Below are 25,409 nucleotides of genomic sequence, written 5' to 3'. Positions count from 1 at the left end.
TTCCTGGGGCCCCGGGGGTGGACGGTGTCCCCAGGAGACCTGTGCCAGGCTGAGCTGGACGCTGGCTGCCCGAGCCCCGTCTCAGGGAGACAGACGAGGCAGAGAGGTGGCAGGGTGCGGTGCTCTGGCTGCGCCCCAGGAGCGCGTTCCGAGGACGCAGGAGCTGCGCACGTCTCGATGGCGTCAGCGTCCTGCAGGAAGGTTTTCCTGTGACGACGCTGGACGGTGTGACTCAAACCACGAGGCAGTGCGGATGATGCAAACATTTTTAGGAGCCGGAACCTTCAGGTTATAGAAAACGCAAGAGCGAAGCCAGCAGGATTCAGTGAAAGTCTTACAGCCGCTGACTTCCGCCCAGGAGCAGGTGTCTCCTGAGCCACCACGAAGCCGAGGCCCAGCTGTCCAGACCGGCGAGCGCTGAGCGCTGCCCCCTCCGGGGCCTTTCCTCCCAGCATGGCCCTGCCCAGCGCAGGGGAGGGTGAGGGACAGCAGGCGGTGGGAGGGCTGTGACCGGGCCCCGTAGGTCTGCATTCTGGGGCAGAGTCCTGCAGGGCTGTGGCCGTCCCTCCCTACAGGCCATGGGGACAGCTGTGCCCGGCTCCCCAGGAGTCATGCAGAAACTCCAGGACGCTTCACGTGGCCTCTGAGTGCACACGGGGGCACCCACGCACCCTAACACTTCCCTGTGGGCTGGGAAGGTGGAGGCCAGCAAGACGTGGGGTTTGGGGGAGCAGGGGTCTGGGAGGACCTGGGAGGACTCTGGGTTGGGGCGAGGCAGCTGGCTCCACCCTTGGGAGCTGAGGTGCTCCCACTGTAGGGCAGCACACAGCTCTGGACAGGTGTGCAGAGGTGTGCAGACAGCACAGGTATGCAGGTGTGTGCAGGCGTGCAGGTGTGTGCAGGTGCGGGCAGACAGCACAGGTGTGCAGGTGTGTGCAGGTGCGGGCAGACAGCACAGGTGTGCAGGTGTGTGCAGGTGCAGACAGACAGCACAGGTGTGCAGGTGTGTGCAGGTGTGGGCAGACAGCACAGGTGTGCAGGTGTGTGCAGGTGCAGACAGACAGCACAGGTGTGCAGGTGTGTGCAGGTGTGGGCAGACAGCACAGGTGTGCAGGTGTGTGCAGACAGCACAGGTGTGCAGGTGTATGCAGGTGTGGGCAGACAGCACAGGTGTGCAGGTGTGTGCAGGTGTGGGCAGACAACACAGGTGTGCAGGTGTGTGCAGGTGTGTGCAGACAGCACAGGACAGTGTTTGTTTTTCTCCGGGATCCCTCCAGGACTTGCTGAGGAGAGAGTCCAGCAGGTGGGGTGTTACCACCACAAGGGAGTGTCTGGGGGCCCTGGGCTGGGACATCAGTGGCTGTGGGAGGCAGCGTGCGGGTCTCATGCCCAGCGTCAGGTCCGGGGAGGGCTCTGGGCCTGGCCGTGGTCCCGTGGTCACGCGGGGTAGAACTGCCTGAGCAGGGCCTTCTTGTCCACCTTGCCCATCTGGTTCCGTGGGATCTCCTCCACCAGCAGGAGCTCGGAGGGCACAGCATAGGGGGCCAGGACACCTCTGCAGAGACAAGAAGGCCTGCGCTGGGCAGGGGCCCAGGCACACACACCCCACCGCGGCCCACCCAGGGCTGTCTGCCCTGGGCCCTACCGCAGTTCCCCAGGGGACATGGGTGCAGCCGGGCGGGCATGGCAGAGGCCCTCGCTGAGGACAAGCCGACCCGTGGCAGTGCCGTCCCCGGAGGCCCAGGGCAGTGTCGGCCGAGACGCCCCCTCCACAGCTGGCCCCTCGGGGACGGGGGCAGATCAGAGACCTTTGCAAGACAGAGTGCTCCCGGCAAGCGTGGCGGTGTGAGGAGCTCAGGCCCCAGCCCCCGCAGGCCACACGGGGGGGTGGGGGGCACCGGCATGGAAGTTCAGCCATTCTCCTTAGTTCTCTGAAAGATCGACTGTAAAAACCATCGACCGTGGGACGGCGGGCTCGTAACACGCGGAAGTCACGTTCACACCTCCATCCCGGGTGAACTACCAGGCTCGCGTCTGCTCATGTGCAGTGGGCGATGGGTTGTTGGGTCCCTGACACCCACACGGGAGACCTGGACGGGGTCTTTGGCTCCCAGCGTCAGCCGAGCCCAGCGCTGGCCATTGCTGGCATTTGGGGATTGAACCAGCAGATGGAGGATTCTCTCCCTCGACACAAATAAATAAATAAAAGTAACAAGGAACAACTACGGGACAGTGACAGGAAGGAAGGGTTAGACGCACAACCCAAACCCCGAGGCGCCAGCGTCCAGGAGGGCGTGGGTCTGAAAGGTGGACACTGGCCACCGCGGAGCTCTCCCCACAGCCGACTGCCCTGACAAGATGCTACCCCAACCTGGGGGCGGAGTGCCCGTGGGGGAGGCATCTACGTGAGGGGAGGGCAGCCAAGGGCAGGGCATCTCACTGGGGAGTGACGCGGGGCTGGCACAGCACCTTCCCGGCCGTCACCTGCGTGTGCCTGGGCTGGGCGGCACAGCGCCTTCCCGGCCGTCACCTGCGTGTGCCTGGGCTGGGCGGCACAGCGCCTTCCCGGCCGTCACCTGCGTGTGCCTGGGCTGGGCGGCACAGCGCCTTCCCGGCCGTCACCTGCGTGTGCCTGGGCTGGGCGCGGACCTCCCCACCTTGGTCCAGGGCAGCCTGGCTGCTGCCTGGTCAGTCGCCCAGACGTCTCCTCTCTGGGCCGGCTGACCTCTAGTGTCCCAGAATTCCCTCCTTCCTGCCTCTCTCTGGTCAGTGGTGAACACGCGAGCAAAGCAGCGCCCCTGAAATGGCCAGCAGGGCCCTCGGGGGGGGGGGTCGCCCGGCTAGCAGGGAGGCTGCACAGCAGACAATGCTTCTCCCACGGGCGTCCTGACCACGAGACCCCGGGACCACAGGAGCTGCTCTGGGGGTGAACCCAAGCCCTGGCGGGGCAGGTGGGTCTGAGTTACAAGTGGGGACCCCTCCTCAGGGCTGCTCCTCCCAGGTGGGGGACATCCCAGGGCCAGCGCTGGAGCTCCTGGCCAGAACCCAGCTGTGGCTCCCACCAGGCCCCAAGCCCCTCGTGTCCCGTCGGCACACCCACATCCCAGGCAGAGACCGGCCTTGACCCTGCTAGACGCGGGGCTGGACTGGACGTGGGAGGAACGCCGGGGCTGGGGTTCCCACAGACGTGGGCCCTGACGCCCTCAGCACAGGGCTCCCTCCTCTCCCCAACACAGCGGCTGCGTCATCACGGCGGCCCCGGGCAGGCAGACCCCGGGGCAGCTGTAACTGCCCAGCTGCGCTGGCCCTGACGAGACCCCGAGTCCTGCTGGCAGTGTGGAGCGGAGGAGCCCGAGTCCCTCAGCCTCGGGCGGGAGCAGGGACAGGAGCCGGGTTCCTCTGCTGGAGAAGGGCGGAGTTCCGTCCTGAGCTCTCGGGGTCTGCTCTGGCGCACCCCTGCTGTCCTGTCTGGCACTGACCCCGATTAGCTCGGCTCGGTCCTGGAGGCAGCCCCAGACGTGGTGCCCGGGGAGGGTTGGGGGTCCCTGGGGCACCCAGAGAACCGCGGGGTCACGGACAGGCAGGAGAAAAGCCCGGGAGAGGTCTCGAGCTCCAGGGTGGACGTGGAGATGGGGGGGGAGGCCCCGAGCTGGCCCCGTCCAGGGTGGACATGGGGGCCACGGAGGGGTGGGGTGGGGGGAGGCCCCGAGCTGGCCCTGTCCAGGGTGGACGTGGGGGCCACGGAGGGCTGGGGTGGGGGGAGGCCCCGAGCTGGCCCTGTCCAGGGTGGACGTGGGGGCCACGGAGGGGTGGGGTGGGGGGAGGCCCCGAGCTGGCCCTGTCCAGGGTGGACATGGGGGCTACGGAGGGCTGGGGTGGGGGGAGGCCCCAAACAGGGCCCCGTCCAGGGTGGACGTGGGGGCCACGGAGGGGTGGGGTGGGGGGAGGCCCCGAGCTGGCCCTGTCCAGGGTGGACATGGGGGCTACGGAGGGCTGGGGTGGGGGGAGGCCCCAAACAGGGCCCCGTCCAGGGTGGACGTGGGGGCCACGGAGGGGTGGGGTAAGGGGAGGCCCCGAGCTGGATCCGTCCAGGGTGGACGTGGGGACCACGGAGAGATGGGGTGAGGAGAGACCCTGAGCTGGCCCCGTCCAGGGTGGACGTGGGGGCCACGGAGAGATGGGGTGAGGGGAGGCCCTGAGCTGGCTGCATCCAGGGAGGGCGGGGCAGGGCCAGGGTGAGGGGAGGCCAGAGAGGAGCTGTGGCCGCAGCCCCCAGGCCCCTCAGAGGCGCCACAGCCGTGGCCAGGGCAGCACCGGGGCACTGAGGCAGCCTGCTCGGCCTGGGCCTCAGCTCTGGTGCTGGCGGCTTTTCTCTGACGCTGAACCTGGGCCCTTCCAGCCCTGCCCAGCCCTACCTGGCCCACTCCTTGAGCTCCGGGTGGGACAGTGAGTGTCCTTCTCGAAGGGCTACCACAGCTGTGACCCGCTGGCCCCATGTCACGTCAGGAACTCCAATCACAGCCACATCTGAGGGTGCAAGCACAGGTTGGAGATATTTGGGACACGGCGGTGCCCACTGCAGGCCACGGAGGCCCTGGGACCGAGGAAGCACGGGCGGCGGTGCCCTGGCCACGCTGGTGGAGCCAGCGGGTTCAACAGACAAGGCCGACAGTGGACGCTGCCACCCAGGGCTGTGGGTACCTCGCTGTCCCACCCTACAGCAGTCACACCTGGTGCCTAGGTGTGCATCAGGCAGCCTCAAAGGCCGATTGGGGGTGGGGTCACTGGAGAGGCTGGGGTGGGGGTCACTGGAGAGGCTGGGGTGGGGGTCACCTGAGAGGCTGGGGTGGGGGCTCATAGGAGAGGCTGGGGTGGGGTCACTGGAGAGGCTGGGGTGGGGGTCACTGGAGAGGCTGGGGTGGGGTCACAGGAGAGGCTGGGGTGGGGGTCACTGGAGAGGCTGGGGTGGGGGCTCACCTGAGAGGCTGGGGTGGGGGTCACTGGAGAGGCTGGGGTGGGGGTCACAGGAGAGGCTGGGGTGGGGGTCACTGGAGAGGCTGGGGTGGGGGCTCACCTGAGATGCTGGGGTGGGGCTCACAGGAGAGGCTGGGGTGGGGGTCACTGGAGAGGCTGGGGTGGGGCTCACAGGAGAGGCTGGGGTGGGGGTCACTGGAGAGGCTGGGGTGGGGCTCACAGGAGAGGCTGGGGTGGGGGTCACTGGAGAGGCTGGGGTGGGGGCTCACCTGAGAGGCTGGGGTGGGGGTCACTGGAGAGGCTGGGGTGGGGGCTCACAGGAGAGGCTGGGGTGGGGGCTCACCAGAGAGGCTGGGGTGGGGGCTCACCTGAGAGGCTGGGGTGGGGGTCACAGGAGAGGCTGGGGTGGGGGTCACAGGAGAGGCTGGGGTGGGGTCACTGGAGAGGCTGGGGTGGGGGCTCACCTGAGAGGCTGGGGTGGGGTCACAGGAGAGGCTGGGGTGGGGCTCACCTGAGAGGCTGGGGTGGGGGTCACTGGAGAGGCTGGGGAGGGGCTCACCTGAGAGGCTGGGGTGGGGGTCACAGGAGAGGCTGGGGTGGGGCTCACCTGAGAGGCTGGGGTGGGGCTCACAGGAGGGGCTGGGGTGGGGCTCACCTGAGAGGCTGGGGTGGGGCTCACAGGAGAGGCTGGGGTGGGGGTCACTGGAGAGGCTGGGGTGGGGGTCACAGGAGAGGCTGGTGTGGGGTCACAGGAGAGGCTGGGGTGGGGGCTCACAGGAGAGGCTGGGGTGGGGCTCACCTGAGAGGCTGGGGTGGGGCTCACAGGAGAGGCTGGGGTGGGGGTCACTGGAGAGGCTGGGGTGGGGCTCACAGGAGAGGCTGGGGTGGGGTCACAGGAGAGGCTGGGGTGGGGGTCACAGGAGAGGCTGGGGTGGGGGTCACAGGAGAGGCTGGGGTGGGGGTCACTGGAGAGGCTGGGGTGGGGGTCACTGGAGAGGCTGGGGTGGGGGTCACCTGAGAGGCTGGGGTGGGGTCACAGCAGAGGCTGGGGTGGGGGTCACAGGAGAGGCTGGGGTAGGGGCTCACCTGAGAGGCTGGGGTGGGGGTCACAGGAGAGGCTGGGGTGGGGCTCACAGGAGAGGCTGGGGTGGGGGTCACAGGAGATGCTGGGGTGGGGGGTCACAGGAGATGCTGGGGTGGGGGCTCACCTGAGAGGCTGGGGTGGGGTCACAGGAGAGGCTGGGGTGGGGGTCACTGGAGAGGCTGGGGTGGGGCTCACCTGAGAGGCTGGGGTGGGGGGTCACAGGAGAGGCTGGGGTGGGGGTCACAGGAGAGGCTGGGGTGGGGTCACAGGAGAGGCTGGGGTGGGGCTCACCTGAGATGCTGGGGTGGGCTCACCTGAGATGCTGGGGTGGGGTCACTGGAGATGCTGGGGTGGGGGTCACAGGAGAGGCTGGGGTGGGGTCACAGGAGAGGCTGGGGTGGGGCTCACAGGAGGGGCTGGGGTGGGGCTCACCTGAGATGCTGGGGTGGGGCTCACCTGAGATGCTGGGGTGGGCTCACCTGAGATGCTGGGGTGGGGGCTCACCTGAGATGCTGGGGTGGGGTCACAGGAGGGGCTGGGGTGGGGCTCACCTGAGATGCTGGGGTGGGCTCACCTGAGATGCTGGGGTGGGCTCACAGGAGGGGCTGGGGGGGGCTCACCTGAGATGCTGGGGTGGGGGCTCACCTGAGAGGCTGGGGTGGGCTCACCTGAGATGCTGGGGTGGGGGCTCACCTGAGAGGCTGGGGTGGGGGCTCACCTGAGAGGCTGGGGTGGGGGCTCACCTGAGAGGCTGGGGTGGGGGCTCACCTGAGAGGCTGGGGTGGGCTCACCTGAGATGCTGGGGTGGGGGCTCACCTGAGAGGCTGGGGTGGGGGCTCACCTGAGAGGCTGGGGTGGGGGCTCACCTGAGATGCTGGGGTGGGGTCACAGGAGGGGCTGGGGTGGGGGCTCACCTGAGAGGCTGGGGTGGGGGGTCACCTGAGAGGCTGGGGTGGGGTCACAGGAGATGCTGGGGTGGGCTCACAGGAGGGGCTGGGGGGGGCTCACCTGAGATGCTGGGGTGGGACAGCAGGTGCCGCTCCACCTCCAGGGCACTGACTTTGTAGCCCCCGCTCTTGAGGATGTCCACAGACGTGCGGCCGCGGATCCAGTACCTGCCGTCCTTAAACACCGCCGTGTCACCTGGGCAAAGAGGGCTCTGGTGATGCCCGTGACAGCCTGGAGGCCACTCCCAGAGTCCCCACCTCGTGCCCAGGCCCCATGCGCACCACCCCCACCAGGAGCTCCGCGGGGTGCCAGCAGCTCACAGGCTGTCGGCGTGGGCGGTGACTGATGGTCACTGAACGTTCCACGGCTGCGACCCCCGAGGGTGACCCAGATGGTGCAACAGCGAGGGCCTGGGAGTGAGGTGAGGCCCCGCACGGCCGCTGCCCACTCAGGGAGCTCCTTCCTCGAAGACACCACAGCCCACACACACTGCGTACGGACACAGCGGCCGCTGTGGGTAGGTCTTGTCCTGCGGGCCTGGCCTCACAGGGTAGCTGGTGCCAGAGGACGAAAGGCCGGCCCGGGGTCCCGACGGCCAGCTGGGGCGCTGCACGCTCTCTGCACACGTGGCTCCGTAATCATCACCAGCCACTCAGAGCGGGGGAACCAGGCAGGGGCACAGGGCTGCCCCCCGCTGGCCTTCAGTGTGGGGGTGCACGGTGTGCGTGCCTGCCAGTGCACACGTGTGCGACTGTGTTCCTGGTGCCAGGGCCGTGGAAGGACAGCCAGGGTCCGGATGGCCAGCCTGGGGGTGCTGTCTCGAGACCCGCCCCTGCCCCACTCTCCAGGCCTCGCCCGCTGGGTGCTCCGTCACTACAGCCTGACTCAGGGACGCAGCCCCCAGGCCCTGCAGCCTCGGCTCCACCGTGCACTGGCACGGCCCCTCGTGGCCTCACACAGAACTGCAGACACAAGTGCCCCATGGCAAAGGGCTGGAAACCTGGCAGGGACAAGCACGCGGGCATCACCGGCCGCCTTCCCAGGTGCGTCGGCAGAAAGCTGGACTGGGAGTGGAGTGGGCAGGAACCAGAACCAGCACTCCAACACGGACGCTGGCTCCCCCACGACGCCCACCTCAGCGGGCCGACGGCACACGTGTGTGGCTCCATTCACACAGGGCCCCCGCCTCCCGGCACGACCCGCAGCGCTGACGTCCCCTCCGCTGGTGTCTGCCCCTCCCTCCTGGCTGGGCCCGGGCTGGGCAGCGCTGGCCTGCGACGCTGGTGCCCCTGCTCGGGGCCGCCGGGCGGGGTCTCAGGCCTCGCTGGGCTCCATCCTCCTTCACTTCCAGGCTGCTCTGCAGGGGAGGCCGGGAGCACGCTCGTCCGGCGGAGAACCAGCCTGCACCACTGCTGGGGGGCTCTGCTGACCGAGCTGCCCCTCAGTCCCCCACGGGCCCCTCTCACCTGCCTCAGCCGGCCCTGCGTCTCCTCTCCGGCCAGGGCTCTTCCTCTGCTGAGGAATCCCAACTGACCCGCAAGAGCCCTTTAAACTTCGTCACTGCCCAGGACGTAAGCAGGACACTGCCTGGCTCCAGGATCCAGTGCCCGGGGAGTCCCAGGGCCAGCAGCCCCAGGCGGCTGGACGCGGAGCTTCTGCCCGGCAGCCATGTGGGGAACAGAGCTGTGCGCCCCTCAGCTGGCCCTGGACGGCCATGGGTGATAGGCCCACTGACCCTCCCTTCTGGGGCCGTGTGCCCCTCAGCTGGCCCTGGACGGCCATGGGTGATAGGCCCACCGCCCCCTCCCTGCTGGGGCCGTGCGCCCCTCAGCTGGCCCTGGACGGCCATGGGTGATAGGCCCACCGCCCCCTCCCTGCTGGGGCCGTGTGCCCCTCAGCTGGCCCTGGACGGCCATGGGTGATAGGCCCACCGCCCCCTCCCTGCTGGGGCCGTGTGCCCCTCAGCTGGCCCTGGACGGCCATGGGTGATAGGCCCACCGCCCCCTCCCTGCTGGGGCCGTGTGCCCCTCAGCTGGCCCTGGACGGCCATGGGTGATAGGCCCACCGCCCCCTCCCTTCTGGGGCCGTGTGCCCCTCAGCTGGCCCTGGACGGTCATGGGTGATAGGCCCACCGTCTCCTCCCTTCTGGGGCTGGGATCCACCTCCCGGACACTCCGTCCCCCGCTGTTTCTCAGACTTCGGGGACTCAGCCCTGTCTGAACCTCTCCCGGACACTCCGTCCCCCGCTGTTTCTCAGACTTCGGGGACTCAGCCCTGTCTGAACCTCTCCCCGCCCCGGCTGTCCTGAGATCAGTCCCTGGGCCCCTGGAGGGGCGGCTACTCACTCAGGCCACCTGAGGCAGGGGCTCCAACAGCAGCCGCCCAGCCCGGAGGGTGCCTGGCTCCTGGGCCACCTGTCCTTCCGCCCGGGCACGAGCTGAGCCGAGTGTGTTCTGAAAGCACTAGAGAGGACCCTACTCCTCCCTGGACAGCGGCCAGACCCGAGGCCTCGCCAGGAGCTCCGCAGGTCCTGGGGCAGATGGGGCTTCAGGCAGGAGCTGGGCAGGCAGCGTGACAGACAGCGCCGTGGGCACCCAAGTGGGACCTCCCCTTCCACCCGGACCCGGCGCCCTCGGCGCAACTCCCTAGGCCTCGCCAGCCAGAGACCCGGCAGCGGGCGGCGCTGGGTGGACGGAAGGGGTTAAGTCTAATTTCTCCTGACTCCTCTCTGCAGAGCAGCAGCTGTGGGCTGATTGCACGCTCGCATGTGCAGCCGTGTCGCTGCCGCCTGTGACAAAGGCTCGCCCTGAGAGCCAATTAGACCCACCCCTCCCTTCCTGTTCCCGCGCACTACAGAGATCACGCTGGATCCGAGTCGTCTCCCGAGCAGCTCCGCGCAGTAATTAACGCACGCTCCCCCTGCAGCTGAAACACATCCGAGGGGGCTGCAGACGTGTTCACGCCAACCGCCCGCACACGCATCGGTGCCAGCCCGGCGGCTCACGGCCCCACGCCGGCAAAACCCACAAGGTTTTGGTGCCTCTGCTTTAAAAAAAAAAAAAAAAAAAACCTGCAATTTTTAAAAATCTGAATTTAAAAATAAAGAGGACGGCTACAAAGCAAGGCAGGCTTCCATGAGGGCTGCTCACGGGGCCACGTGGGAAGGCCAGCAGGCAGGGTTGGCCCCCATGGGGAGGTCACAGGCTGTGAACCCACCGCCACATCCTGCCACGGGCACACCGGCGCGCCACCCGCGCCACCAGCCCTGGGCACAGCCCTGACCCTCTGTGAAGCCCAGCCCCACGGAGGGGCCTTTGCCTGGGGCCGGAGCTCACCAAGCAGTGCTCGGCAAACCTCCGGAGCACCCTCTGCCCAGCCGTCTGCCGCGGTGTCAGGTACCACCACCACCACCCCTCCTCCCCTGGCCTGTGGGACTTGGACACTTCTGATCCCAGCTGCTGGGATGAGGGGGGCAGACGGCAAGTGAGAGAGAAACCCAGCGGGGTTCAGGACCACAGGTGGACATGCGAGCAGCAGGAAGACAAGGAGCCCCGGCCCCCAGCTCCTTGCCAGGGAGGGAGGGAGGGAGGGGGCGGGGCCCTCACCTCCCTCCTTCCCTCCCTCCCTCCTCCCTCAGCAGCATGGACTCCGGGCAGCATAGTCCCCAGCTTTCCCAGGCTCGGGGGCACCCCATTGGGCTGGTGAGCTGTCACTCCGTGACCCCGGCCAATGAGCAGGAGGCTGTGCCGGAGACCTCACCACCCACAGAGCACACTGACCTGTGACCTCCCCAGAGCAGCTGGGACCTGCGCGCACGGGCAGGAGTCGGCTCACAGCAGCACACGCTCCACACACACACACACACACACACCCGCCTCTTCCTCCCGACACCCGGGACCGCACTCAGACGTGCACGGTGACAGCTCCCGGGGCCTGCCGGGGCTCAGGACGGAACCTGTTTCAGCTGGAGGCAGCATGACGGACATGGGGATAGAGCAGGTCTTTCCTTCCGGAAAAATGACCAGGGTCGTGACAAACGCCTGCACACTGAGCACAGACATTCACAAGCACAGAGCATCCACTCAGAAGCCCGCGGCTGTCAGGAGCTGACGCTGGGCGTGTCCACGCACGGGCCACCGCAGAGGCGCCTGAGTACCTCCTGGGCCTCCACGTCCTCCCGCGGCCCACCAGGGGAAGGGCCCGCTGCCTCCAGGGGCTCCCCTCTCCTGATGGGCCCCTGCCCCGCAGGCAGCTCGGGGAGCAGACCGGCAGCCCAAGAACCGCTCCTGACCCAGCGCAGCGGGGAGAGGGCTGCATGGCGGCAGGCAGCGGTGGTACCTGCACGTGGAAGGAGCCTGCTGGAGGGCAGTGAGACCCTCCCTAAAGGAGCCCACAGGGGTCACTGTGTGTGTGGTGGGGGCACCTGGCAGGGGCAGCGGGCTACACAGGCCCCCTTCTAGGGCCGTGCGGGGCCAGCCACCTCCCTCCTGTGCCTGCTGCAGACTCTGGGGGCACCCAGGCTCTGTGACCCCAGTACAGAGGGCAGTGAGCCCCACCCTGCCCTGTGGAGCTGGGCCCCACCTGTTTTAAACCAGCCATCCGCGGTGAATGCGTCTCTAGTTTCTTCTGGTTTGTTCCAGTATTCTCGAAACACGGAGGGCCCCCTGACCAGCAGCTCCCCTTCCTTCTCCTCGAAGCCAGGGGTCACCTGTGGAAGGGGGGACGTGCAGGTCAGAGCAGGGCCCCTGCGCCCCCTGCGCCCCACACCTCCCTGGGAGGAGACACCGCGGACACCGGGAAGTGCGCTGCCCTCGCACCTGCCCAGCGTCTCAGCGGGCCCCAGACGGCCTCCTGCTCCTGGTACTCTAACTCCTCCTGCACACGCACTCCGCCAGGCCCCGGCGCGGGGTGGGGCTGGCCTCCTGGCTGACCACCCGCACATGCTGTGTCAACCGTCAGGCACGCTGTGGGGCACAGAGGGGCAGCTGCCCACGCCCTCCTGGGGGACGGCTCTGCTCGGAGTGACCAACCACACAGGGCTGCTCAGGCTGAACGGTCAGGGAGCCCCAGAAAGCCCCAGGGGGACCAGGGAGCCTTGGCTGCAGGGGAGAAGGGGAGCAGGGCGTCAGCACTCGCCTGAACACGGTGCGGGGGCGAGGCTGCTTCCCGTGAACCTGACGGCATCAGGCACAGACTCCTGGGACGGGGCAGCAGAGGACGGCGCGGACACGCCAAAGCCTCCCGGAACCTGGCCGCTCTGCAAGGGCAGAGGAGCAGCTGAGCCGGAGCCACAGGCGCGCACTCACCCCCACGGGCTAACCCGCCGCCCTCGGCACAGGTTCTGGGGAGACTCCACCTCCTCTTCTAAAAACCAGGAACCTTTCTCTGCACAGGCTATAAAACTGTGTCACTCACTTATCTGACCTGGGACACAAAGCTGAACCCTCAGCGTCCAACAGGTGCCTCGTCGGCAGGAGCCCGCCCCCCAGCACTGGCACCCCCCAGCACTGGACGACAGGGACCCGCCCCGCAGCACTGGACACAGGGACCCGCCCCCCAGCACTGGACACAGGGACCCCACTACCCCAGCACTGGACACAGGGACCCGCCCCCCAGCACTGGACACAGGGACCCGCCCCCCAGCACTGGACACAGGGACCCGCCCCCCAGCACTGGACACAGGGACCCCACTACCCCAGCACTGGACACAGGGACCCGCCCCCCAGCACTGGACACAGGGACCCGCCCCCCAGCACTGGACACAGGGAACCCGCCCCCCAGCACTGGATGGCAGGGACCCCACTACCCCAGCACTGGACACAGGGACCCGCCCCCCAGCACTGGACACAGGGACCCCACCCCCAGCACTGGACACAGGGAACCCGCCCCCCCAGCACTGGATGGCAGGGACCCCACCCCCCAGCACTGGACGGCAGGGACCCGCCCCCCAGCACTGGACACAGGAACCCGCCCCCCAGCACTGGACACAGGGACCCCACCCCCCAGCACTGGACGACAGGGACCCGCCCCCCAGCACTGGACGACAGGGACCCGCCCCCAGCACTGGACACAGGGACCCCACCCCCCAGCACTGGACACAGGAACCCACCCCCAGCACTGGACACAGGGACCCGCCCCCCAGCACTGGACACAGGGACCCCACTACCCCAGCACTGGACACAGGGACCCCACTACCCCAGCACTGGACACAGGAGCCCGCCCCCCAGCACTGGACACAGGAACCGCCCCCCAGCACTGGACACAGGGACCCGCCCCCCAGCACCGGATGGCAGGGACCCTGCCCCACAGCACCTGGCCAGCAGGTGAGATCCCGCCCCCCAGCACTGGACGGCAGGTGAGATCCCGCCCCCCAGCACTGGATGGCAGGTGAGATCCTGTCCCCCAGCACTGGACAGCAGGTGAGATCCTGCCCCCAGCACTGGCCAGCAGGTGGGCACCTCCAGGCAGGTGGCCAGGCTTCACGTCCAGCACCTGCACAACTTCTGGCCTCCTCCTGCTCGGAGGTGTGTGTGTGTGTTTAATATTTATTTATTTACTTGAATGGCAGAGCTGAGCCGATCCAAAGCCAGGAGCCAGGAGCCAGGAGCTTCTTCCGGGTCTCCCACATGGGTGCAGGGGTCCAAGGACTTGGGCCATCTTCCACTGCTTTCCCAGGCCACAGCAGAGAGCTGGATCAGAAGTGGAGCAGCCTGGACTTGAACCTGCGCCCATATGGGAGGCTGGCATGCTATGCCACGGCGCCAGCCCTGTGTGCTTTTTAAAGGAGCACAGACTTGTGTTCCCTGCATCTCCCACTGTCGCCCTCGTCTGTTCCCTGCCCTGGGTGGACGGGCCAGTGCTGGCGCAGCTGGGGGAGGGGCGTGCACTGCTTGGGACATTGGCGTCTCATAGCGGAGCCTGGGATCGAGTCCCTGCTCCACTTCCCATCCAGCTTCCTGCCTATGCCCTGGGAGGCAGCAGGTGATAGCCCAAGTCCTTCAGTCCCTGCCACCCACTCGCCAGACCCGGCTCAAGCTGCTGGCTCCCGGCTCCGGCCTGGCAGAGCCCCAGCGACTGAGGCATCTGAGAAATGAACCAGTGGATGGAATATCTTGGTCTGTCTCTCTGTTGCTCTAGCTTACAAATAAAAAAAAAAAAAAAAAAAAAAAAAAAAAAGAGCTACAGAGAGGGATTTCTTCCATCCACTGGTCCCAACGACCAGGAGAGGCTAAGCTGGGCCAGGCTGAAGCCAGGAACCAGCAGCTTCGTCCAGGTGTCCCACGTGGGTGCCACAGTCATAGCACCTGGGTCATCTTCCCCTGCTTTCTCAGGGAGCTGGACTGGAGTGCAACAGCTGGGACAGGAACCAGCGCCCAGGAGACGCCAGCCTCACAGGCAGTGGCTGGGTCCACTGTGCAACGCCAGCCTCCATAAATGGAACTTTAAAAAAAAGTTCATTAACAACAACAAAAACCCAACACTGAAACAGGTCCCACAGAGGGCGGCTGGAAGTCGCAAGTCTAAACCAACGAAGTCAGTAATAAAAGATCAACAAGACCCAGGGCTCCCAACGCCACACTTGAAGCAGCCTGCCGCCCCCGGCTTCACCGGACACCAGGAACCAGCAGCGGAGCTCTGAGCAGCACAGCTGCTGCTGCCAACAGTGAGGAGACACTCAGGAAGCAGGAACCACGAGGACTCGGGAGAACCACGTAGAAAGCAGAACCAGGTGGGAACATCCGAACCGGACGCACTCTGCGCAGGACGCAGGTCAGGAAGAGGGCTGACCGCAGACCCAAGCAGCAAGTCTGAGGCCAACACACCGCAGGCCGGCAGCGAGCTGACAGAGGAGCTGAGGCAGGCCAGCCCTGCCCGGCCCCTGAGGCGGCGTGGCCCCTGCGTGACAGCCCCCGGTCCACTGGTGCAGCAGCCACAGCTGGCCCCCGCGACAGCCCAGTCTCCCAAGCCGCCTCTGTGCACCACGGGCTGCAAGTTCCAAGGTGCTGTAACAGAACCAGCCCCAGCCGGATGCATCCAATGAGCCTGCCGCCCGCGTGCCTGTGAGGACCCCAGGTCAGTAGTCACCATGGCTGCCCCGTGTGCCTGTGAGGACCCCAGGTCAGTAGTCACCATGGCTGCCCCCGTGTGCCTGTGAGGACCCCAGGTCGGTACAGTCACCATGGCTGCCCCGTGTGCCTGTGAGGACCCCAGGTCAGTAGTCACCATGGCTGCCCCCGTGTGCCTGTGAGGACCCCAGGTCAGTACAGTCACCATGGCTGCCCCCGTGTGCCTGTGAGGACCCCAGGTCAGTAGTCACCATGGCTGCCCCGTGTGCCTGTGAGGACCCCAGGTCAGTACAGTCACCATGGCTGCCCCGTGTGCCTGTGAGGACCCCAGGTCAGTAGTCACCATGGCTGCCCCCGCGTGCCTGTGAGGACCCCAGGTCAGTACAGTCACCATGGCTGCCCCCGTGTGCCTGTGAGGACCCCAGGTCAGTAGTCACCATGGCTGCCCCCGTGTGCCTGTGAGGACCCCAGGTCAGTAGTCACCATGGCTGCCCCCGTGTGCCTGTGAGGACCCCAGGTCAGTACAGGCACCATGGCTGCCCCGTGTGCCTGTGAGGACCCCAGGTCAGTACAGTCACCATGGCTGCCCCGTGTGCCTGTGAGGACCCCCAGGTCAGTAGTCACCATGGCTGCCCCCGTGTGCCTGTGAGGACCCCAGGTCGGTACAGTCACCATGGCTGCCCCGTGTGCCTGTGAGGACCCCAGGTCAGTAGTCACCATGGCTGCCCCCGTGTGCCTGTGAGGACCCCAGGTCAGTACAGTCACCATGGCTGCCCCCGTGTGCCTGTGAGGACCCCAGGTCAGTAGTCACCATGGCTGCCCCGTGTGCCTGTGAGGACCCCAGGTCAGTACAGTCACCATGGCTGCCCCGTGTGCCTGTGAGGACCCCAGGTCAGTAGTCACCATGGCTGCCCCCGCGTGCCTGTGAGGACCCCAGGTCAGTACAGTCACCATGGCTGCCCCCGTGTGCCTGTGAGGACCCCAGGTCAGTACAGTCACCATGGCTGCCCCCGTGTGCCTGTGAGGACCCCAGGTCAGTAGTCACCATGGCTGCCCCCGTGTGCCTGTGAGGACCCCAGGTCAGTACAGTCACCATGGCTGCCCCGTGTGCCTGTGAGGACCCCAGGTCAGTACAGTCACCATGGCTGCCCCCGTGTGCCTGTGAGGACCCCAGGTCAGTAGTCACCATGGCTGCCCCCGTGTGCCTGTGAGGACCCCAGGTCAGTAGTCACCATGGCTGCCCCCGTGTGCCTGTGAGGACTCCAGGTCAGCAGTCACCATGGCTGCCCCCGTGTGCCTGTGAGGACCCCAGGTCAGTACAGTCACCATGGCTGCCCCGTGTGCCTGTGAGGACCCCAGGTCAGTAGTCACCATGGCTGCCCCCGTGTGCCTGTGAGGACCCCAGGTCAGTACAGTCACCATGGCTGCCCCGTGTGCCTGTGAGGACCCCAGGTCAGTACAGTCACCATGGCTGCCCCCGTGTGCCTGTGAGGACCCCAGGTCAGTAGTCACCATGGCTGCCCCCGTGTGCCTGTGAGGACTCCAGGTCAGCAGTCACCATGGCTGCCCCCGTGTGCCTGTGAGGACCCCAGGTCAGTACAGTCACCATGGCTGCCCCGTGTGCCTGTGAGGACCCCAGGTCAGTAGTCACCATGGCTGCCCCCGTGTGCCTGTGAGGACCCCAGGTCAGTACAGTCACCATGGCTGCCCCGTGTGCCTGTGAGGACCCCAGGTCAGTACAGTCACCATGGCTGCCCCCGTGTGCCTGTGAGGACCCCAGGTCAGTAGTCACCATGGCTGCCCCCGTGTGCCTGTGAGGACCCCAGGTCAGTAGTCACCATGGCTGCCTCCGTGTGCCTGTGAGGACTCCAGGTCAGTAGTCACCATGGCTGCCCCCGTGTGCCTGTGAGGACCCCAGGTCAGTACAGTCACCATGGCTGCCCCGTGTGCCTGTGAGGACCCCAGGTCAGTAGTCACCATGGCTGCCCCCGTGTGCCTGTGAGGACTCCAGGTCAGTAGTCACCATGGCTGCCCCGTGTGCCTGTGAGGACCCCAGGTCAGTAGTCACCATGGCTGCCCCCGTGTGCCTGTGAGGACCCCCAGGTCAGTACAGTCACCATGGCTGCCCCGTGTGCCTGTGAGGACCCCAGGTCAGTAGTCACCATGGCTGCCCCGTGTGCCTGTGAGGACCCCAGGTCAGTAGTCACCATGGCTGCCCCGTGTGCCTGTGAGGACCCCAGGTCAGTAGTCACCATGGCTGCCCCCGTGTGCCTGTGAGGACCCCAGGTCAGTAGTCACCATGGCTGCCCTGTGTGCCTGTGAGGACCCCAGGTCAGTAGTCACCATGGCTGCCCCCGTGTGCCTGTGAGGACTCCAGGTCAGTAGTCACCATGGCTGCCCCCGTGTGCCTGTGAGGACCCCAGGTCAGTAGTCACCATGGCTGCCCCGTGTGCCTGTGAGGACCCCAGGTCGGTAGTCACCATGGCTGCCCCCGTGTGCCTGTGAGGACTCCAGGTCAGTAGTCACCATGGCTGCCCCCGTGTGCCTGTCAGGACTCCCAGGTCAGTAGTCACCATGGCTGCCCCGTGTGCCTGTGAGGACCCCCAGGTCAGTACAGTCACCATGGCTGCCCCCGTGTGCCTGTGAGGACTCCAGGTCAGTAGTCACCATGGCTGCCCCCGTGTGCCTGTGAGGACCCCAGGTCAGTACAGTCACCATGGCTGCCCCGTGTGCCTGTGAGGACCCCAGGTCAGTACAGTCACCATGGCTGCCCCTTGTGCCTGTGAGGACCCCAGGTCAGTAGTCACCATGGCTGCCCCCGTGTGCCTGTGAGGACTCCAGGTCAGTAGTCACCATGGCTGCCCCCGTGTGCCTGTGAGGACCCCAGGTCAGTACAGTCACCATGGCTGCCCCCGTGTGCCTGTGAGGACCCCAGGTCAGTACAGTCACCATGGCTGCCCCGTGTGCCTGTGAGGACCCCAGGTCAGTACAGTCACCATGGCTGCCCCCGTGTGCCTGTGAGGACTCCAGGTCAGTAGTCACCATGGCTGCCCCCGTGTGCCTGTGAGGACCCCAGGTCAGTACAGTCACCATGGCTGCCCCGTGTGCCTGTGAGGACCCCAGGTCAGTAGTCACCATGGCTGCCCCCGTGTGCCTGTGAGGACTCCAGGTCAGTAGTCACCATGGCTGCCCCCGTGTGCCTGTGAGGACCCCAGGTCAGTACAGTCACCATGGCTGCCCCCGTGTGCCTGTGAGGACTCCAGGTCAGTAGTCACCATGGCTGCCCCCGTGTGCCTGTGAGGACCCCAGGTCAGTACAGTCACCATGGCTGCCCCGTGTGCCTGTGAGGACCCCAGGTCAGTAGTCACCATGGCTGCCCCCGCGTGCCTGTGAGGACCCCAGGTCAGTACAGTCACCATGGCTGCCCCGTGTGCCTGTGAGGACCCCAGGTCAGTAGTCACCATGGCTGCCCCCGTGTGCCTGTGAGGACTCCAGGTCAGTAGTCACCATGGCTGCCCCCGTGTGCCTGTGAGGACCCCAGGTCAGTACAGTCACCATGGCTGCCCCCGTGTGCCTGTGAGGACCCCCAGGTCAGTACAGTCACCATGGCTGCCCCCGTGTGCCTGTGAGGACCCCAGGTCAGTAGTCACCATGGCTGCCCCCGTGTGCCTGTGAGGACCCCAGGTCAGTAGTCACCATGGCTGCCCCCGTGTGCCTGTGAGGACCCCAGGTCAGTACAGTCACCATGGCTGCCCCGTGTGCCTGTGAGGACCCCAGGTCAGTAGTCACCATGGCTGCCCCGTGTGCCTGTGAGGACCCCCAGGTCAGTACAGTCACCATGGCTGCCCCGTGTGCCTGTGAGGACCCCAGGTCAGTAGTCACCATGGCTGCCCCCGTGTGCCTGTGAGGACTCCAGGTCAGTAGTCACCATGGCTGCCCCCGTGTGCCTGTGAGGACCCCCAGGTCAGTAGTCACCATGGCTGCCCCCGTGTGCCTGTGAGGACCCCAGGTCAGTAGTCACCATGGCTGCCCCCGTGTGCCTGTGAGGACCCCCAGGTCAGTAGTCACCATGGCTGCCCCCGTGTGCCTGTGAGGACCCCAGGTCAGTACAGTCACCATGGCTGCCCCGTGTGCCTGTGAGGACCCCAGGTCAGTACAGTCACCATGGCTGCCCCGTGTGCCTGTGAGGACCCCAGGTCAGTAGTCACCATGGCTGCCCCCGTGTGCCTGTGAGGACCCCAGGTCAGTACAGTCACCATGGCTGCCCCCGTGTGCCTGTGAGGACCCCAGGTCAGTACAGTCACCATGGCTGCCCCGTGTGCCTGTGAGGACCCCAGGTCAGTAGTCATCATGGCTGCCCCGTGTGCCTGTGAGGACCCCAGGTCAGTAGTCACCATGGCTGCCCCCTGTGCCTGTGAGGACCCCAGGTCAGTAGTCACCATGGCTGCCCCGTGTGCCTGTGAGGACCCCAGGTCAGTAGTCACCATGGCTGCCCCGTGTGCCTGTGAGGACCCCAGGTCAGTAGTCACCATGGCTGCCCCGTGTGCCTGTGAGGACTCCAGGTCAGTAGTCACCATGGCTGCCCCCGTGTGCCTGTGAGGACCCCCAGGTCAGTACAGTCACCATGGCTGCCCCCGTGTGCCTGTGAGGACCCCAGGTCAGTAGTCACCATGGCTGCCCCCGTGTGCCTGTGAGGACCCCAGGTCAGTAGTCACCATGGCTGCCCCCGTGTGCCTGTGAGGACCCCAGGTCAGTACAGTCACCATGGCTGCCCCGTGTGCCTGTGAGGACCCCAGGTCAGTACAGTCACCATGGCTGCCCCCGTGTGCCTGTGAGGACCCCAGGTCAGTACAGTCACCATGGCTGCCCCGTGTGCCTGTGAGGACCCCAGGTCAGTACAGTCACCATGGCTGCCCCCGTGTGCCTGTGAGGACCCCAGGTCAGTACAGTCACCATGGCTGCCCCGTGTGCCTGTGAGGACCCCAGGTCAGTACAGTCACCATGGCTGCCCCGTGTGCCTGTGAGGACCCCCAGGTCAGTAGTCACCATGGCTGCCCCGTGTGCCTGTGAGGACCCCAGGTCAGTAGTCACCATGGCTGCCCCTGTGTGCCTGTGAGGACCCCAGGTCAGTAGTCACCATGGCGGCACCCCACTGCCATTGCGCACCTGACACCACGACACATCTGGGATTTGCCAAAAGGCAGGGAAGCGGGTGCTCTTCAGGCCCTGCCCCGAACTCTGCCCCTTTCCAATATTCAATTAAGCCCCATCCCAGACCCCACCCTGCGCCTCGGGATGGCTTGAGCCTTGCTGGGGTTTCCCTGTGTGCTCCGTGGCCCTTCTTTCTCCGGCATGCCCGGACTAGTTTCTAGTGCAGGCTCTTCTCTGCCCCTTTTCCACTGCAGAGCATACCAAACGCTTCAGACAACACCAACCCTCCCACTCGTGTCCATTCCCACCCCACACACATTTCCACCCCCACCTTGCACACAGGTCCCTTCCCCACCACGCACATGTCTCCATCCCCCGCCCCGCACATATGTTCATCCCTGCCCCACACACATATCCAACCCCACCCTGCATACAGGTCCATCCCCACCTGCACACGTGTCTACCCCCACCTTGCACACAGGTCCATCCCCACCTGCACACGTGTCCACCCCCACCTTGCACACAGGTCCATCCCCACCCCGCACACGTGTCCATCCCCCACCCTGCACACATGTCCTGGCTCCTGGCTCGGATCATTGTAGCTCCAGCTGTTGTGGCCAATTGGGGAGTGAACCAGTGGATGAAAGACCTCTCTCTCTCTCTCTGTCTCTCCTCTGTGTAACTCTGACTTTCAAATAAATAAATAAAATCTTTAAAAAAGCTTTAAGATATTAAAAAGTTTAAAAGTAAAAAATCACAGTGAGCAAGTGTTAACTTACTGTTAGAGAAAGAAAAAGGTTTTTAAAAGAAAATCTAGTTCACCTAAGTGTCCAGTGTACAAATCCAGGGCACAGGGGTGTGGTATGCAGGTGCAGGGCACAGGGGTGTGGTGTGCAGGGCACCCAGGGGTGTGGTGTGCAGGTGCAGGGCACAGGGGTGTGGTGTGCAGGGCACAGGGGTGTGGTGTGCAGGTGCAGGGCACCCAGGGGTGTGGTGTGCAGGGCACAGGGGTGTGGTGTGCAGGTGCAGTGCTCACAGGGGTGTGGTGTGCAGGTGCAGGGCACCGGGGTGTGGTGTGCAGGGCACCGGGGTGTGGTGTGCATGGCACAGGGGTGTGGTGTGCAGGTGCAGTGCTCACAGGGGTGTGGTGTGCAGGTGCAGGGCACAGGGGTGTGGTGTGCAGGTGCAGGTGCAGGGGTGTGGTGTGAAGCTAGAGCAGGGTGACATGTGCACCCCGTGCATCCATAGCCAGTCCCCTCATTCCACACACGGTGAGTCCTGCACAGGTGCAACACTTCTCATCTGCCTTTTTAAAAAAAAAAAAAAAAAAAGATGTTGATTCTGGGGCCGGCGCTGTGGCGTAGTGGGTAAAGCTGCTGCCTACTGTGCTGGCATCCCAGATGGGTGCCGGTTCAAGACCTGGCTGTTCCACTTCCGATCCAGCTCTCTGCTGTGGCCTGGGAAAGCAGAAGATGGCCCAAGTGCTTGGGCCCCTGCACCCACATGGGAGACCTGGAGGAAGCTCCTGGCTTCAGATCAGCGCAGCTCTGCCCATTGTGGCCATTTGGGGAGTGAACCAGCAGGTGGACGATCTCTCCCTCTGTCAATCTGCCTTTCAAACAAATAAATCTTAAAAAACAAAACGAAACAACAAGATAACCTCGGCACATCAGACCTAGAACGGGATCTGTAAACACCCACGGCTGACGTCACACCTGGACAAAGACCGGATGCCTCACGGCGAGGACACGGACGGGGCCGCCCAGCCTCAGTGCTGCTGTCCCAAGGCGGGCACAGGAATCTCGGCACACAGGCACGGAAGGAGGACACGACACGACTGTGTGTGTGATTCCCAGACCTGCCCCAAAGCCCCCAGCTCCGGAGTGAGTTCAACGATGAGGCCAACACACAAAAACCCCATGTGAGAAATTCCTCCCAGCAACGAACAGCTGGAGGTGAACCTCAGCTGGAAAGAACGAGGGGAGAGGTCGTCTGAGGCACGCGCAGCCGTGTGGGACGCCTGCCGTGCCACGCTGGACGCCCCCCAGGCCACCCAGCCCAGGGCCGCGGGTGTGCAGGTGCAGAGGCGGCCCTCATGGGTGAGTGGCAGGACACCGTCTGCACGAGACCACCAGGTCGGCTGTCACCAGGTTGTGCTGGAACCACTGGGCAACCACGTGGCGCCCACGCATCAAGCGAACCCCAGACGTCAAGGTAAAAACACAGAATGCCCAGGAGGAGCCTGCGCCACCTGGAGCCAGGCAGGAGCCCCCGAGACGCGGCAGCTGAAGCCTGGCACGTGTCCAGCTTCAGCGACCTCGCCCCACGACATGCAAGAGGGAACAGCCAGAACGCAGAGCACACGCGGGACACTGGGTTGTCTCCTACGTAGCCTGGCATGGCAGAGCACAGAGAAGACCAAACCGACTCCATGAAAACAATGGGACAGGTAAAAGGACAACCAGCAACAAAACACACCGGGAGGCAGGGTGGCAGCTCAGGTAGCTGGGTGTTTGCCGCCCGCCGGGAGGCAGGGTGACAGCTCAGGTAGCCGGGTTCTTGCTGCCCGCTGGGAGGCCTGGATGGAGCTCTGCCCAGGCTGCTGTGGTCATCTGGGGAGTGGATAGCAGATGGGCACTGACTCTGCCCTTCAAAGCAAGACCACCAACGGGACAGCCGGCCACAGGGGAGACCCACGCCCGTCAGAGCTACCGCGGAACACACATGCGCGAGGCGGCAGTGAGAACTCCAGAACCCCGGGGAGGGAGGAGCTGGGCACAGGACGCCCTGCTGGCGGCTGCCCCGGGGAGGAGCTGCCTGGACAGTGTCTCCGCCCCTGCCCGAGCAGCCGGGGCTGCCTCCTCTCCACCCCAGGGAGAAGCCCCAGCCCCCGACAGCAGCAGCCCGGTGCCCAGTGCTGGCCTTCAGGGTCACGGGAGCTGCCCTACCCCTGGATTGCGTCCATCCCCGTGCTGGAAGATGCGGAGAAGCCCGGGCCGTGAGCTCTGCCCGCCCCTGGTGCCCTGAGGGGTCCTGCCCAGCGGGTGACCGACCTTTCCCGCCCTCCTTCCACGAAGTCAGGTGCCTCTCAGGACCGGTTCTGCGGCTGCAAGTGTGAACCACATGATCCGTCGGGGCAGCAAGAGTCCTGGCTCGGTGGGCGACGGACGCCCAGCAGACAGCAAGCAGTGCTCCCGTGAGCAGAGCTGGGGGCCGTGGCGGTGCACGCGTCCCCGCCGGGCTCCCGTGAGCAGAGCTGGGGGGCGGTGGAGGTGCACACATCCCCGCCGGGCTCCCGTGAGCAGAGCTGGGGGGCGGTGGAGGTGCACACGTCCCCGACGGGCTCCCGTGAGCAGAGCTGGGGGCCGTGGCGGTGCACGCGTCCCCGCCGGGCTCCCGTGAGCAGAGCTGGGGGGCGGTGGAGGTGCACACGTCCCCGACGGGCTCCCGTGAGCAGAGCTGGGGGCCGTGGCGGTGCACGCGTCCCCGCCGGGCTCCCGTGAGCAGAGCTGGGGGGCGGTGGAGGTGCACACATCCCCGCCGGGCTCCCGTGAGCAGAGCTGGGGGCCGTGGCGGTGCGCAGTCCCCGCCGGGCTCCCGTGAGCAGAGCTGGGGGCCGTGGCGGTGCGCAGTCCCCGCCGGGCTCCCGTGAGCAGAGCTGGGGGCCGTGGCGGTGCGCAGTCCCCGCCGGGCTCCCGTGAGCACAGCTGGGGGCCGTGGCGGTGCGCAGTCCCCGCCGGGCTCCCGTGAGCAGAGCTGGGGGCCGGTGGAGGTGCACGTGTCCCCGCCGGGCTCCCGTGAGCAGAGCTGGGGGGCGGTGGAGGTGCACGTGTCCCCGCCGGGCTCCCATGAGCAGAGCTGGGGGCCGTGGCGGTGCGCAGTCCCCGCGAGCAGAGCTGGGGGCCGTGGCGGTGCGCAGTCCCCGCCCCGGACACGCTCCTTTCCTGCGCAGGCCCAGCAGTGGGACGTCAGGGTCACGGGAAGGGGCGGGGGACCCCTGCCATGGAGGCTGCATAACTTCCATTCCTGCTGCGTTTTCAGGTCCCTCCTCCACACCGCACACACCCTGTCACCTTGGCGACGACGCTCACCCGCGTGGCTCCTGCGGCCCAGCAGGCTGATACCGCCTGGATGCCCGCGACTGAGTCCCGCTCGGGTTCCCATCCCGCTCCTGCTAACGTGCACCGAGAGGTCCCTGCCACCCACGCGGGGGAGCGGACGCAGGGCCTGACCTTGGCTGCTGTGGACACCTGGGGAGTGAACTGGTGGACGGAGGACCGCTCAGCCGCTCTGCCCTTCACATAGTGAGAAGTGAGCAGTCCTTGAAGCAGACGGGGTACCTGTGGTCTGACAATCAGTGGTGCTGGGCACTTTTCCGACTGCATGTTGGCTTTGGCCCATCTTTAAGCAGGCCGTCAGGCTTCCTGATACAGAGCAGCCTCGGTCCCTGCACGCAGTGGATCCCAACTCCCCAGATGCAGCTTACAAATATTTACCCCCTGCTGACCGCATCCTTCAGTCTAAAAAAACTTGTCAGCGTGACCAAGTCCCAGTCATCTGCTTCTGCTTCTGTTCCCTGTGCCTTTAGGGTCTCATTAAAAAAAATAATAATTTCTAGGGGCCAGAGCTGTGGCGTAGAATGTTTAGCCACCACCTGCAGCGCCAGCATCCCACATGTGCGCCAGTTCATGTCCCGGCTGCTCCACTTCCCATCCAGCTCCCTGCTGTGGCCTGAGACAGCAGCAGAAGACGGCCCAAGTGCTTGGGCCCCCGCACCCATGTGGGAGACCTGGAATAAACTGGCTTTGGCCCGGCCCAGACCCGGCCACTGTGGTCATCTGGGGAGTGAGCCAGCGGACAGATCTCACTTTCTCTCTGTGTAACTCTGCCCTCCAAATAAATAAATCTTTAAGAAAACAGAGAAAAACAATCTCGCAGGCCAATGCCAGGGAGCTCCCGCCTCTTTGGAATGTTCCGTCTCAGGTCTCAGGTGCAGATCTCGGTCCACTCTGAGTTCCTGGGAGTGGGTGCCGGCTCCTCTGCACCGCGTCCTGAAGGCACCCCTTCCCTGCGTGTCTCAGCGCTCTGGTGACAGCCGGCTGCTGTGACGTGTGTAGCCCCGGCCACCGGCCTGCTGGCCACGTCACACTCGGCTGGCGCTCGCCGGGCCTCAGCCCTGCTCTCGC

At 65.8% G+C, this 25,409-nt stretch overlaps 1 protein-coding gene across 10 annotated transcripts in view; it reads right to left on the bottom strand.

Annotated features, from left to right (window-relative positions):
* Positions 1–252: 252 nt before the first annotated feature.
* The window catches only part of ACSF3 (acyl-CoA synthetase family member 3), a 50,783-nt gene continuing 25,626 nt past the window's right edge, over positions 253–25,409 (bottom strand). For 7 of the 10 annotated variants that reach the window (XR_016224966.1, XM_089319595.1, XM_070061929.2 and 4 more), the window contains 4 exons: positions 11,588–11,714; positions 7,067–7,201; positions 4,416–4,527; positions 253–1,555 (listed from right to left, as the gene is read on the bottom strand). Coding sequence is in view for 8 of the 10 variants with exons in the window: in XM_089319595.1 (XP_089175721.1) it covers positions 1,438–1,555; positions 4,416–4,527; positions 7,067–7,201; positions 11,588–11,714 (492 nt within the window). In the remaining 2 variants the exon portion in view is untranslated. Of the gene's footprint in view, positions 1,556–4,415; positions 4,528–7,066; positions 7,202–11,587; positions 11,715–12,138; positions 12,264–25,409 lie in introns of those variants that run through there. The other 3 variants (XR_016224965.1, XM_070061930.2, XM_089319598.1) reach the window with 2 other exon arrangements.

Source organism: Oryctolagus cuniculus, chromosome 18, assembly GCF_051225735.1.
Source record: "Oryctolagus cuniculus isolate XC-2025 breed Fujian yellow rabbit chromosome 18, ASM5122573v1, whole genome shotgun sequence".
NCBI classification, from domain to species: domain Eukaryota; kingdom Metazoa; phylum Chordata; class Mammalia; order Lagomorpha; family Leporidae; genus Oryctolagus; species Oryctolagus cuniculus.
This window is presented reverse-complemented; position numbering and strand designations above follow the sequence as displayed.